Below are 14,845 nucleotides of genomic sequence, written 5' to 3' on the forward strand. Positions count from 1 at the left end.
GAAATTGATATGACGTTAATGATAATCTAATGTTGATATTGACATTTACATTCACTGCTACATTGATATTTACATTTACATTGACGTTCACATTCACATTTACATTAATATTGACGTTGACGTTCACGTTCACGTTAATGTTAATATTTATTTTGATGTTTATGTTCACACTGAATTTTAGGTTGACGTTCATCCTACGTTCTCATTGATGTTCATATATATGTTCACATTTACATTGACGTTAACTTTAATGTTAGAATTAAGGTTTATGTTGACGTTCACATTAATGATAATTTTAACGTTTACCCTTACATTGACATTGACATTGATGTTGATGTTTACGTTGAAGTTTACATATATGTTGACTTTCACGTTTACATTGGCGTTGATGCTGATGTTAATATTATCCTTAACATTGAGATTGATGTTGATGTTTATATTAAACTTCATGTTGACGTTCGGATGACATTCATATTAACCTTCATGTTCTTGTTCACGTTCACGTTGATTTTTACTTGGTTGTTCATTTTTATGTTCACATTTATATTGATTTTGATGATCACGTTCACGTTTACCAACACTTTTACATTTACATGGACGTTGATGTTTAACTTGATGTTCATGATGATATTGAAATTTACGTTGATGCTGATATTCAATTTATTATTCACATTTATGTTTACTATAACATCAATGTATATGTTCATGTTGACGTTGATGTTTATGTTCACATTTACTTTGATAATCAATTTGATGCTGATATTGACATTGACATGGACATTGGGTTTGACTAAACAATTGACATTGGTGTATATAATTTTTTTCACGTTTACATTAATATTGATGTTGACATTCACGTTCACCTTTAGGTTAACATTCATATTGACGTTGACGTTAATGAGAAATTTTGGGTTTACATTAACATTTACATTTTTATTGACGTTCACATTTCCCTTGAAGTTAATGTTAAGGTTAATCTTTACTTTGATGTTCACTTTAATGTTTATATTGATGAGAATGTTGATGTTCACATTGACATTGATGTTTATGTTGATGTTTACGTTGACGTTGACGTTCATGCTTATCTATATATTCACGTTCACATTTAAATTAACTATCATGATCATATTAACGTCTTCATTAACGTTTACATTGACGTTCACATTTACATTGATGTTCACGTTCACGTTGACATTGACGTTGATGTTGAGGTTGACTTTCATGTTTACGTTGATATTGATGATCATGTTCAAGTTTACCAATACATTGACGTTTACTTTTATATTGACATTAACATTAACGTTCACATTAATGTTGACAATTATATTGACATTGGCGTTGATGTTGAAGTTGATGTTTACATTGATGTTGACGTACACATTGATTTTTAGATTCACAAAGATATTGATGTGGACGTTGATGTTAAAATTGACATTGACATTCACGTTGATGCTAATGTTTACATTTATAAGATGTTCTTTTTAACATAGATATTTTTATTAATGTTGACGTTGATATTTACACTAACTTTTATATTTATGTTTATGTTCATGTAAAGGTTGATATAAACGTTCACATTGACATTGATGTTCATGTTGACGTTAACGTTAACGTTCACGTTGACATTGACATTTATGCTAGCATTTACAATAAAGTTTACACTGATGTTTAAGTTCACATTGATGTTCATGTTTATATTGATGTTGACGTTCAAAATAAATTTGACGTTTACGTTGATGTTGATATTAACGTTCACATTGATGTTCACATTGAAGTTCACATTCACGTGGATTTTCAAATTCACGTACACATTGACATTGACGTTGACGTTCATATTGAAATTGATATTTATGTTGATAATTAAGTTTACGTTTACATTTACATTCACATTGATGATCACGTTCTTATTTACAAAAATATTGATGTTTATGTTGATGCTGACGTTCATGTTTAGATTTATGTTATTGTTGATAGTAACGTTCATGCTGATGTTTACTTTAGCATTTGCAATTATGTAAGTTTATATTGTTTTTCAGGTTTACGTTGACATAGACGTTAACGTTTACATTGAAGTTGACGTTGACATTGATGTTCACACTGACGTTGACGTTTACATTTAAATAAATATTGACATTAATATTCACCTTTACATTCATATTGATGTTCATGTTTACATTTGTATTGACATTTATGTTCACATTTACGTTGACATTCACATTGACACTGATAGTCACATAAACGGTCATATTAATGTTCATGTTTATGTTAACGTTTACATTGATGTTGATGATCACATTTGTTTTTACCACTACGTTTAGGTTAATGTTGATGTTGATTATCACATAAATGATGACGTTCACAATGATATTGATGTTTACTTTAACATTTAGATTGACGTTCATGTCAATATTCAGGTTGATGTTCACATTGACATTCACGGTCATGTTGACGTTCACAATGTTATTATGTTGATATTCAAATTATCATTGACATTTATGTGCACGCTGATATTTACATTTATGTTTATTTTGACATTGACATTAACGTTCATGTAAACGTTCACATTGACATTTATATCGACATTGACATCGACATTGACGTTGATGTTGATGTTTATGTTGACATTGATGTTCACATTAACATTCATGTTGATGTTCATATTAATGTTTACATTGACGTTCATTATGACATTCATGTTTAATTTCACGTAGATGTTCACATTGATATATAAGTTTATGTTGACATTCAGGTTTACTTGACATAGAGGTTGACATTCACATTGACGCGAAAGGTGATGTTGGAGTTTACACCTACGTTAACATTTACATTAACATTGACGTTGATGCTAAGGTTCACCTTAAGGTTTGTAATAATAATCATGTTTACATTGATATTGACATTAACATTCACATTTATGTTGAGGTTCAAGTTGATATCGATATTCACATTGACTTTCATGATTATGTTTTTGTTTACCTTTACATTGATGTTTTTATTGATGATCTTGTATGCTTTTACAAGAATGTTGAAGTTTATGTTTACGTTGATGTTCACTTTGACATTGACATTTATGTGTAACGACCTGTTTAGTCGTTTTGAGCAACAAACTTCAATTCTGGAAAAATAGGCTGAGGCGACGGACCAAACGACGATCCGTCATGGGCACGACGGACCGTCGCAGGGTCTTGTTTCAAAACACTTAGAAAATCTGAAATTGTGTGCTAAAAATCGACTCTCTGAACTTTGTGACGGAATGGCAGGACGGACCGTCACAGGTGTGACGGACCGTCACAGACCCTTGGTGGAAATTTGGGTCTCTGAACTCTGCGACGACCTGCAGGACGGACCGTCGAAGGCACGACGGCCCGTCACAGTTTGCATAATCCCAGTTGGAGTCGGATTTCTGGTTAAGTTTTAAGGGACGTTTTTGACTATTCTTGCCTTAATTATAAAGTTCGTGGGTTTATATTAATAACTCGAATTTTTGGGGGTTAAAAGAGGTAATCCTAAGTTAATTAGTGGGGCATTATTGCCATATTTTATTCTTAATTATATACTAATTAGGGTAAAAGAAATAGGGTTTGAATAAGAAAATAGAAAGAACAAGAAGGGAGAGCGAGAAACGATCGAGAAGAAGAGGAAAACACCAAGCTTTGAGGATTAACTTGCTTGATTTCAATTCTTCGGTGGAGGTAGGTTATGGTATTCATGCTTTCATAAGTAAACTCTTAATAGTGAATGATATGTATTGGTAGTATTGTAAACCCTACTATATGATTAATAGTATGTTTGCATTAATATGATTATGTGATTGTGATAAGATAAGCATGATGAAAATATTGAATCCCAAATCTTGAAAAGAAATTTTGATATACATTATTAATGATGATGCCTTGGTATAGAAGAAGGCTTGATGAATTAAGGTAATGGGATTGATGATGCCTTGGTATAGAAGAAGGCTTGATGAATTAAAGTAATGGGATTGATGATGCCTTGGAATAGAGAAGGCTTGATGATTTACAGAATGATATTAGTGGATCGGAGTGTCACGTTCTGACACATAGTATTAGTGGATCGGAGTGTCGCGTTCCGACACATAGTATTAGTGGATCGGAGTGTCACGTTTCGACACATAGAATTAGTGGATCGGAGTGTCACGTACCGACACATGTAGGGGATCGGAGTGTCACGTACCGACACATGTAGGGGATCGGAGTGTCACGTTCCGACACATAGAATTAGGGGATCGGAGTGTCACGTTCCTACACATAGAATTAGGGGATCGGAGTGTCACGTACCGACACATAGTAGTAGGGGATCGGAGTGTCACGTACCGACACAAGAAGAGGAAAGATAATGAATCTTGAAAGATGATAATATACTCAACTAAATATACATAATTCCCAAATGAGTATGGTGTTGAGGCTTGAGCCCTCATGGATGAACTTGATGGTACTTATTGATGATTATAATACTTGTTGTTGTTACATGTTGGGTTTTATAGTTGATTTACGATAGTATTGATATATATTGTTCCCTATTTTGAGTTGGCCGATGATATCTACTCAGTACCCGTGTTTTGTACTGACCCCTACTTTTATGTTTTCTTCTTGTTATTTGTGGAGTGCAGTAAACGTGCCGTCATCTTCGACTCAACAGTAACTCAAGCCAGTCTTCGTCACACCGGATCTTCAGGGTGAGCTAACGCTTCTAGCTTGGACTGGATCTTCTCCTTCATGTCTTGATGCCTTGAACTTCCGGCATGGACTAGCTTCTTATGTATTTTTAGCTTCTTGGAAACTCTTAGAATTAGTAGTTTAAAGTAGATGTTCTTGCGATGATGACTTTCAGGTTTTGGGAAAAATAGATGTTGAATATTGATAGTTATTGAATTGGTTTTTATTAATGAGTTTAAGTCTTCCACATTACTTTCTGTTGTTATTACATTGAAATGTTAAGGTGTAGATTGGTTGGTTCGCTCACATAGGAGGGTAAGTGTGGGTGCCAGTCGCGATCCGATTTGGGTCGTGACAAAACTTGGTATCAGAGCATTAGGTTCGTTGGTCTCATCACACAAGAACAGGTTTAGTAGAGTCTTAAGGAACGGTAGGGGGACGCCTTTACTTTTCCTTGAGAGGCTATAAGACTTTAGGAAAATTTCACTCTTTCATTCTTCCTTTCGTGCTACTAGTTGAGTCCAATTAGTATCTAGGCGATACGAATTGGTATCTGACCATCTTCACTCTCTTTCGCAGATGGTTAGAACTAGAGCAACGACTACGTCAACACCAACACCGGCCAGACAAGAAACAACTGAGCCAGCCACTAGGGCTGTGGCTCGAGGAAGAACAGCAGAGAGGGGCCGTGGAAGAGGTCGTGGGAGGACGTCTTCTAGGGGAAGAGGACGAACACCTAGCCCATCTGATACTAGGGCAGTGACTCCTCCACCGACCGAGGAAGTAATAAGAGAAGGGGAGGATGGGGAAACTGAACAAGTGCAAAATGAGGAAATGCCACCCCAACCTAACCCAGAGATGATAAATCAGGTTCTGGCTTATCTTAGCGGGTTATCTGATCAAGGTCAGGCACCTCCACTATTTTCTGCGCAAACACCTCCAGTTTCAGAAGTACAACATGCGGCTACTATGGCTCCCCGCATGGATGTTCTACTGGACATAGGCACGTTTCCACGTCTGACTACTGGGCCTATAATGACAAATGATCAGCATGAACTTTTTAGTAAGTTCTTGAAATTGAAACCTCCAGTCTTCAAGGGTGCGAAATCTGAGGATGCTTACGATTTTCTGGTTGACTGTCATGAGCTACTACACAAGATGGGTATAGTATAACGGTTTGGTGTTGAGTTCGTGAGTTATCAGTTTCAAGGGAACGCCAAAATGTTGTGGCGGTCACATATCGAGTGTCAACCAATAGAGGCACCACCTATGACTTGGGCCTCATTCTCTAGTTTGTTTATGGAGAAGTATATCCCCTGGACTTTGAGGGATAGGAAAAGGGATGAGTTCTTGAGCCTAGAGCAAGGTAGGATGTCGGTTAATGCTTATGAGGCTAAGTTTTGTGCACTATCCAGATATGCCACTCAACTCTATTTCAGTCCTCAAGAGCGGATTCGCCAGTTTGTGAAGGGGTTGAGGTCAGAATTGCGGATTTCGGCCTTACAGGTAGCAGCAACGGCAAAATCCTTCCAAGAAGTGGTAGACTTTGTGATAGAAGTGGAAGGAGTGAAGCCAGACGACTTCACCACATCATCGACATCAAAAAGGTTTCGAAAGGGAGGTGAGTTTAATGGTTCTTACACTAAAGGACAGGGTTCAGGAAGTTACTCAGTCCGACCAATTCAGTCTTCACTACAGACTGTAGTTGGGGGACCACCTCAGACCGGTCAACACTTCTCCGAGGGGCCTATGATTGACTCCAGAAAATTTTATGGATGTGGGGAGATTGGACATATTAGGAAAAATTGTCCCAGACAAAGTTATAGACCCCCAATAGCTACAGGTAGAGGTGGTCATGTTAGAGGCCGTTATTTTGGAGGACGTGGTGGTCGAGGTAATGGTGGTCACCAAAACGGCAGAGGTAATGGGCAAACTGGGGCCACTACATAACAACATGGTAGGGGCAATGGACAGACAAACGATAGGGCCCATTGTTACGCTTTCCCTGGGCGGTCTGAAGCGCAGGCATCTGATGCTGTCATCATAGGTAATCTTCTGGTTTGTGATTGCATGGCTTCTGTGTTGTTTGATCCTGGATCCACGTTTTCTTATGTATCTTCCTCATTTGCTAATGGTCTAAATTTACATTGTGAATTACTTGATATGCCTATTCGTGTTTCTACTCCGGTGGGTGAGTCTGTGGTAGTTGAAAAGGTATATTGGTCTTTTTTGGTGAATTTTGTGGGGAGCAACACTTATGTAGATTTGGTTATCTTAGAAATGGATGATTTTGATGTAATTCTGGGTATGACTTGGCTTTCTCCGCAATTTGCGATCTTGGATTGTAATGCTAAAACGGTGACGTTAGCCAAGCTTGGGATAGACCCGTTAGTGTGGGAGGGTGACTACACTTCCAATCCGGTCCGCATCGTCTCCTTTCTTCGTGCTGAGAAAATGATTAGTAAAGGGTGTTTAGCTTTCTTGGCACATCTCAAGGATGACACTACCCAAGTACCTTCGATTGAGTCGGTTTCAGTAGTTCGTGAGTTTCTGGATGTGTTCCCTGCATGTCTTCCTGGTATGCCACCGGATAGGGATATTGACTTCTGTATTGATCTTGAACCCGGTACTCGCCCCATTTCTATACCCCCTTATAGAATGGCTCCCGCGGAGTTAAGAGAGTTAAAAGCACAACTTCAAGAGTTATTGAACAAAGGCGAATCGAAGAAAAAGTATTGCGAGGGGAGGCTAAGGAAGCACAAATCGATTAGGAAGGTGTTTTGAGAATCAAGGGAAGGGTATGTGTACCCCGCGTCGATGATTTGATCAACACTATTCTGACAGAGGCTCATAGTTCAAGGTATTCTATACATTCGGGTGCAACCAAGATGTATCGCGACATAAAACAACACTTTTGGTGGAGTAGAATGAAGCGTGACATTGTGGATTTTATTGCCAAATGTCCAAACTGTCAACAAGTAAAGTATGAAAACCAAAGGTTCGGAGGAACACTTCAGAGAATGCCCATTCCGGAATGGAAGTGGGAAAGAATTGCAATGGATTTTGTGGTTGCTCTTCCGAAGACAATGGGTAAGTATGACTCCATTTGGGTGATTGTTGATAGGTTAACTAAATCTGCTCATTTCATTCCAGTCAAGGTGACTTACAATGCAGAAAAGTTAGCCAAACTTTACATATCGGAAGTGGTGCGATTGCATGGGGTTCCACTATCCATCATATCAGATAGAGGTACACAGTTTACTTCTACGTTTTGGAAAACATTGCATGCTGAATTGGGTACTAGGTTGGACCTTAGTACTGCGTTCCATCCTCAGACCGATGGTCAGTCTGAGCGAACGATTCAAGTGTTGGAGGATATGCTTCTTGCGTGTGTGATAGAATTTGGTGGTCATTGGGATAGCTTCCTACCCTTAGCGGAGTTTTCATACAATAATAGCTATCACTCAAGCATTGATATGGCTCCATTTGAAGCATTGTATGGTAGAAGATGTAGGTCTCCCATTGGTTGGTTTGATGCATTTGAGGTTAGACCTTGGGGCAATGATCTCTTGAGGGATTCGATGGAAAAAGTGAAGTCTATTCAAGAAAAGCTTCTAGCGGCGCAAAGTAGACAAAAAGAATATGCAGATCGAAAGGTTAGAGACTTAGAGTTCATGGAGGGTGAACAAGTCTTGTTGAAAGTTTCACCCATGAAAGGGGTGATGCGGTTTGGTAAAAGGGGTAAACTAAGTCCAAGGTACATTGGACCATTTGAAGTACTTAAGCGAGTAGGGGAGCTGGCTTATGAGTTAGCCTTGCCTCCAGGGCTGTCCGGACTACACCCGGTATTCCATGTGTCGATGTTGAAAAGATACCATGGGGATAGGAACTACATTATCCGTTGGGATTCAGTTTTGCTTGATGAGAACTTGTCTTATGAGGAGAAGCCTGTGCTATTTTAGATAGAGAAGTTCGCAAGTTGAGGTCAAGAGATATTGCATCCATCAAGGTGCAATGGAAGAATCGACCCGTTGAAGAAGCCAATTGGTAGAAGGAGGCGGATGTGCGAGAAAAATACCCGTTGGATTTTATTAATTAGTTTAAGTCTTCCGCATTACTTTCTGTTGTTATTACATTGAAATGTTAAGGTTTAGATTGGTTGGTTCGCTCACATAGGAGGGTAAGTGTGGGTGCCAGTCGCGATCCGATTTTGGTCGTGACATTATGTTAATGTTGACATTTACATTTATAATGATATTTATGCTGATTGACGATTCGATAAACGTTGACGTTCACATTGAGATTCATGTTGATGTGCACGTTAACATTGAAATTGATGTTGACTTTAATATTCACATTGATGTTTACATTAACGCTCACATATACGCTAACGTTGATGTTCACATTGACATTCACATTCACGTTGCGTTTACGGTGATGTTTACGTTGACGTTCACAATAATATTGATGTTTATATTTATGATTACATTTATCTTTATGTTGATTCTTACATTTACATTAACATTCACTTTGACATTGATGGTCACATTGACGTTCACATTTATGTTCACGTTCATGTTTACGTAGACGTTCACGTTAAAGTTATTGTGGATGTTCATATATACACTTAGATTAATGTCCATGTTCATGTTTAAGTTTATATTTATGTTGACATTCACATTGATGTCGATTTTAATGTTCTAGTTTACATTCACGCTGACGATGACATTCACGTTCATGTTTACATTTATGCTAATTTTAAAGTTAACACTATATTTATATTGACGCTGACGTTGACGTTGACATTGACATTGACATTGACATTCACTTTCATGTTGACGTTAACCTTTACATTCAAGTTCATTAACGTTGATGTTGAGTTTTAAATTGACATTGATGTTTATATTGATGTTGACGTTGATGTTGACGTTGAAATGCTCGTATGTATTGACATTCACAATATCATTTATAATGATGTTGATGTTTAAATTCACATTGACATAGACATTGACATTCACGTTGTAGTTTACATTCATGTAGCTGTCGACATTTGCCTTGATGTTCACATTCATGTTGATGATCATACAGATATTTACATTGACGCTCACGCTGATGTTTATGTTGACATTGATCTTAATAATCACATTGACATTCATGTTTATGTTGAGATTGATTGACGTTCACATTTACGTTGAAGTTCATGTTCACATTGATGTTCATGTTTACGTTGATGTTTATGTACAAGTTTACATTGACGTTGATGATCACATTTCCTTTTAGCACCATGTTGAGGTTTATGTTCATGTTAATATCCACCTTTACACTGCCGTTTATGTTGACGTTTAATTTGATGTTCACATTTTCATTTATGTCGATATTTATGTTTATTGACGATTACATCTATGTTGACATTTATGTTTATGTTCACGTAAATGATGATGTTCACATTGATGTTGATATTTATATTGACATTTACATTAATGTTCATTTCGATGTTCACGTTTATGTTCACATTAAAATACACGTTCACGGTGACATGCAGGACGGACCGTCGCAGGCATGACGGCCCGTCACAGTTTGCATAATCCCAGTTGGAGTCGGATTTCTGGTTAAGTTTTAAGGGACGTTTTTTACTATTCTTGCCTTAATTATAAAGTTCGTGGGTTTATATTAATAACTCGAATTCTTGGGAGTTAAAAGAGGTAACCCTAAGTTAATTAGTGGGGTACTATTGCCATCTTTTATTCTTAATTATATACTAATTAGGGTAAAAGAAAGATAGTTTGAATAAGAAAATAGAAAGAACAAGAAGGGAGAGAGAGAAACGATCGAGAAGAAGAGGAAAACACCAAGTTTTGAGGATTAACTTGCTTGATTTCAATTCTTCGGTGGAGGTAGGTTATGGTTTTCATGCTTTCATAAGTAAACTCTTAATAGTGAATGATATGTATTGGTAGTATTGTAAACCCTACTATATGCTTAATGGTATGTTTGCATGAATATGATTATGTGATTGTGATAAGATAAGCATGATAAAAATATTGAATCCCAAATCTTGAAAAGAAACTTTAATATACATTATTAATGATGATGCCTTGGTATAGAAGAAGGCTTGATGAATTAAAGTAATGGGATTGATGATGCCTTGGTATAGAAGAAGGCTTGATGAATTAAAATAATGGGATTGATGATGCCTTGGAATAGAGAAGGCTTGATGATTTACAGAATGATATTAGTGGATCGGAGTGTCACGTTCCAACACATAGTATTAGTGGATTGGAGTGTCACGTTCCGACACATAGTATTAGTGGATTGGAGTGTCACGTTCCGACACATAGAATTAGTGGATCGGAGTGTCACGTACCGACACATGTAGGGGATCAGAGTGTCATGTACCGACACATGTAGGGGATCGGAGTATCACATTCCGTCACATAGAATTAGGGGATCGGAGTGTCACGTACCGACACAAGAAGAGGAAAGATAATGAATCTTGAAAGATGATAATATACTCAACTTAATATACATAATTCCCAAATGAGTATGGTGTTGAGGCTTGAGCCCTCATGGATGAACTTGATGGTACTTATTGATGATTATAATACTTGTTGTTGTTACATGTTGAGTTTTATAGTTGATTTACGATAATATTGATATATACTGTTCCCTATTTTGAGTTGGCCGATGATATCTACTCAGTACCCGTGTTTTGTACTGACCCCTACTTTTATGTTTTATTCTTGTTATTTGTGGAGTGCAGCAAACGTGCCGTCATCTTCGACTCAACAGTAACTCAAGACAGTCTTCGTCACACCGGATCTTCAGGGTGAGCTAACGCTTCTAGCTTGGACTGGATCTTCTCCTTCATGTCTTGATGCCTTGAACTTCCTGCATGGACTAGCTTCTTATGTATTTTTAGCTTCTTAAAACACTTAGAATTAGTAGTTTAAAGTAGATGTTCTTATGATGATGACTTCCAGGTTTTGGGAATAATAGATGTTGAATATTGATAGTTATTGAATTGGATTTTATTAATTAGTTTAAGTCTTCCGCATTACTTTCTGTTGTTATTACATTGAAATGTAAAGGTTTAGATTGGTTTGTTCGCTCACATAGGAGGGTAAGTGTGGGTGCCAGTCGCGATCCGATTTTGGTCGTGACATTATGTTAATGTTGACATTTACATTTATAATGATATTTATGCTGATTGACGATTCGATAAACGTTGACCTTCACATTGAGATTCATGTTGATGTGCACGTTAACATTGAAATTGATGTTGACTTTAATATTCACATTGATGTTTACATTAACGCTCACATTTACGCTAACGTTGATGTTCACATTGACATTCACATTCACGTTGCGTTTACGGTGATGTTTACGTTGACGTTCACAATAATATTGATGTTTATATTTATGATTACATTTATCTTTATGTTGATTCTTACATTTACATTAACATTCACTTTGACATTGATGGTCACATTGACGTTCACATTTATGTTCACGTTCATGTTTACGTAGACGTTCACGTTAAAGTTATTGTGGATGTTCATATATACACTTAGATTAATGTCCATGTTCATGTTTAAGTTTATATTTATGTTGACATTCACATTGATGTCGATTTTAATGTTCTAGTTTACATTCACGCTGACGATGACATTCACGTTCATGTTTACATTTATGCTAATTTTAAAGTTAACACTATATTTATATTGACGCTGACGTTGACGTTGACATTGACATTGACATTGACATTGACTTTCATGTTGACGTTAACCTTTACATTCAAGTTCATTAACGTTGATGTTGAGTTTTAAATTGACATTGATGTTTATATTGATGTTGACGTTGATGTTGACGTTGAAATGCTCGTATGTATTGACATTCACAATATCATTTATAATGATGTTGATGTTTAAATTCACATTGACATAGACATTGACATTCACGTTGTAGTTTACATTCATGTAGCTGTCGACATTTGCCTTGATGTTCACATTCATGTTGATGATCATACAGATATTTACATTGACGCTCACGATGATGTTTATGTTGACATTGATCGTAATAATCACATTGACATTCATGTTTATGTTGAGATTGATTGACGTTCACATTTACGTTGAAGTTCATGTTCACATTGATGTTCATGTTTACGTTGATGTTTATGTACAAGTTTACATTGACGTTGATGATCACATTTCCTTTTAGCACCATGTTGAGGTTTATGTTCATGTTAATATCCACGTTTACACTGCCATTTATGTTGACGTTTAATTTGATGTTCACATTTTCATTTATGTCGATATTTATGTTGATTGACGATTACATCTATGTTGACATTTATGTTTATGTTCACGTAAATGATGATGTTCACATTGATGTTGATATTTATATTGACATTTACATTAATGTTCATTTCGATGTTCACGTTTATGTTCACATTAAAATACACGTTCACGGTGACATTAACTTAGATGTTACATTAACATTGACGTTTACATTCACGCTAACATTTATGTTTATGTTAATACAAAAGTTGACACTAACATTTACGTTGACATTCACGTTGACATTCATGTTGACGTTCATTTAGCCGTTCACACTGATGTTTAAGTGTACGTTGACATTCAGGTTTATGTTGATGTTCACATTGACATTGACGTTGACGCTGATGTTCGCACTAATATTGATGTTTACATTGAATTTGATGTTTATGTTAACGTTCACCTTAACGTTTTCATTAATGTTTAGATTTCATGTAAAAATGCTAAAAAATCGATAAGCTAAGTAATGCTTAATGTGTCTCAAAATGTCTACGATTAGACCGGATTCACCGGCATTGATGCGCGTAGAAACATATCTCTAAACCCTTGATACAGCGAAGCCATTGGAGTTATTTGACGTAGAAAAGGTTGTGCCAGCCATGTAGTGCTCTCAAATACGATGAGTCACTCGAATTAATCTTTATCGGATTTAAAAAGGGAAAATCATAGGATTGGAGTTTCTAAGGGTAAAATTACCTTTTTCAGGATAAGGGTAGTATTATAATTAAGCTAAATATATACTTAATTATTTATTTAATACGGTGGAGGGTCATTTGGGGGAGAGGGACGAAAATTTACTCTTAGAGTGAAGTCTTGCTCCACCCGTGTTCGAACCTTGGTGGAAGCGATAATTTGTATTGTTTTTCTATTTATGCTTAAAAATTAATGTAATTAATTAATATTAATTATTTATTGCTAGTTAAAAACAAAAGGGAAATTAGAATTTTTTATATTTAACAAAATTTTATTTTACTAAGTCATAAACTAGGCTCCTAAGCATATGATAACTCGCTCCTGTCACATCTATCTCAACACACGTTCAATCTCTCTTCTCTTTTACGTTCTCTCTGCCAAAATAACTTCAATAACACAAAGATAAAACAATTTCTTCACACTTGAAGAACTCACCACAAAAGATAAAAACAAAGAAAGAAATCAGTATATTCAGTCTGAAATTTAAGGTTGTTCCCCATTGCATGTCCCTGTCACTAGATCCCATTGAATAATAGGTTTGTTATGTTTTGTGGTAGAAAGTAAAACGTGTTTTTAGGATGTTTTATTGTTTACATGTATGTTCGGAATTATGTGACTTATGTTGATATTTTTTAGTAATCTAACTACATGCGTTTGGGTGTGTTATCATGGCTGTTGATCATGGTCTAGGAATTGAAATGACATTTTAGATCTTTATATTTCATGAACACATGTTTATGTAAATCGTGATGTTAATATGTAATGAAATGTGTCTTATTTAAGTGATAATTTTTTTGATAAACGAATCCATGAAAATGCACGTAAAAACCCTCTAAATTCACTATGAAATTCCCCTAACAACAAACGTGTAATGGAATGGATAGGAAGCTTAAAATTTAACTTAAATTTCTAGTACCCTTGTTGATTAATTTCAGCCAAGTTATGTTTTTCAAAATGTCATGAAAAGTGAAGAAAAACAAGTGAGGTTTCTGAGGGTCGAAGTTGTGACCTCAGAACGTTAAAAGTTGTGAAAATGAAGATGTGAAAAACAATGTAGTAAGGGGGAATCAAACTGTGCTCCAAGATCAAAAAATAAAGTATGAAAATAAGAAATTAGAGGAGTGGGATTCGAACCCACTA

General features: G+C 36.1%; 1 protein-coding gene across 1 annotated transcript in view; it reads left to right on the plus strand.

Annotated features, from left to right (window-relative positions):
* The window catches only part of LOC138347567 (uncharacterized), a 33,630-nt gene extending 30,552 nt beyond the window's left edge, over positions 1-3,078 (plus strand). The window contains exons 10-15 of the mRNA XM_069295863.1: positions 870-1,097; positions 1,392-1,457; positions 1,559-1,666; positions 2,037-2,108; positions 2,415-2,439; positions 2,750-3,078. Of these exons, the coding sequence (XP_069151964.1) occupies positions 870-1,097; positions 1,392-1,457; positions 1,559-1,666; positions 2,037-2,108; positions 2,415-2,439; positions 2,750-3,078 (828 nt within the window). The remainder of the gene's footprint in view (positions 1-869; positions 1,098-1,391; positions 1,458-1,558; positions 1,667-2,036; positions 2,109-2,414; positions 2,440-2,749) is intronic.
* The last annotated feature ends 11,767 nt before the right edge of the window (positions 3,079-14,845 follow it).

Source organism: Solanum lycopersicum, chromosome 3, assembly GCF_036512215.1.
Source record: "Solanum lycopersicum chromosome 3, SLM_r2.1".
NCBI classification, from domain to species: Eukaryota; Viridiplantae; Streptophyta; class Magnoliopsida; order Solanales; family Solanaceae; genus Solanum; species Solanum lycopersicum.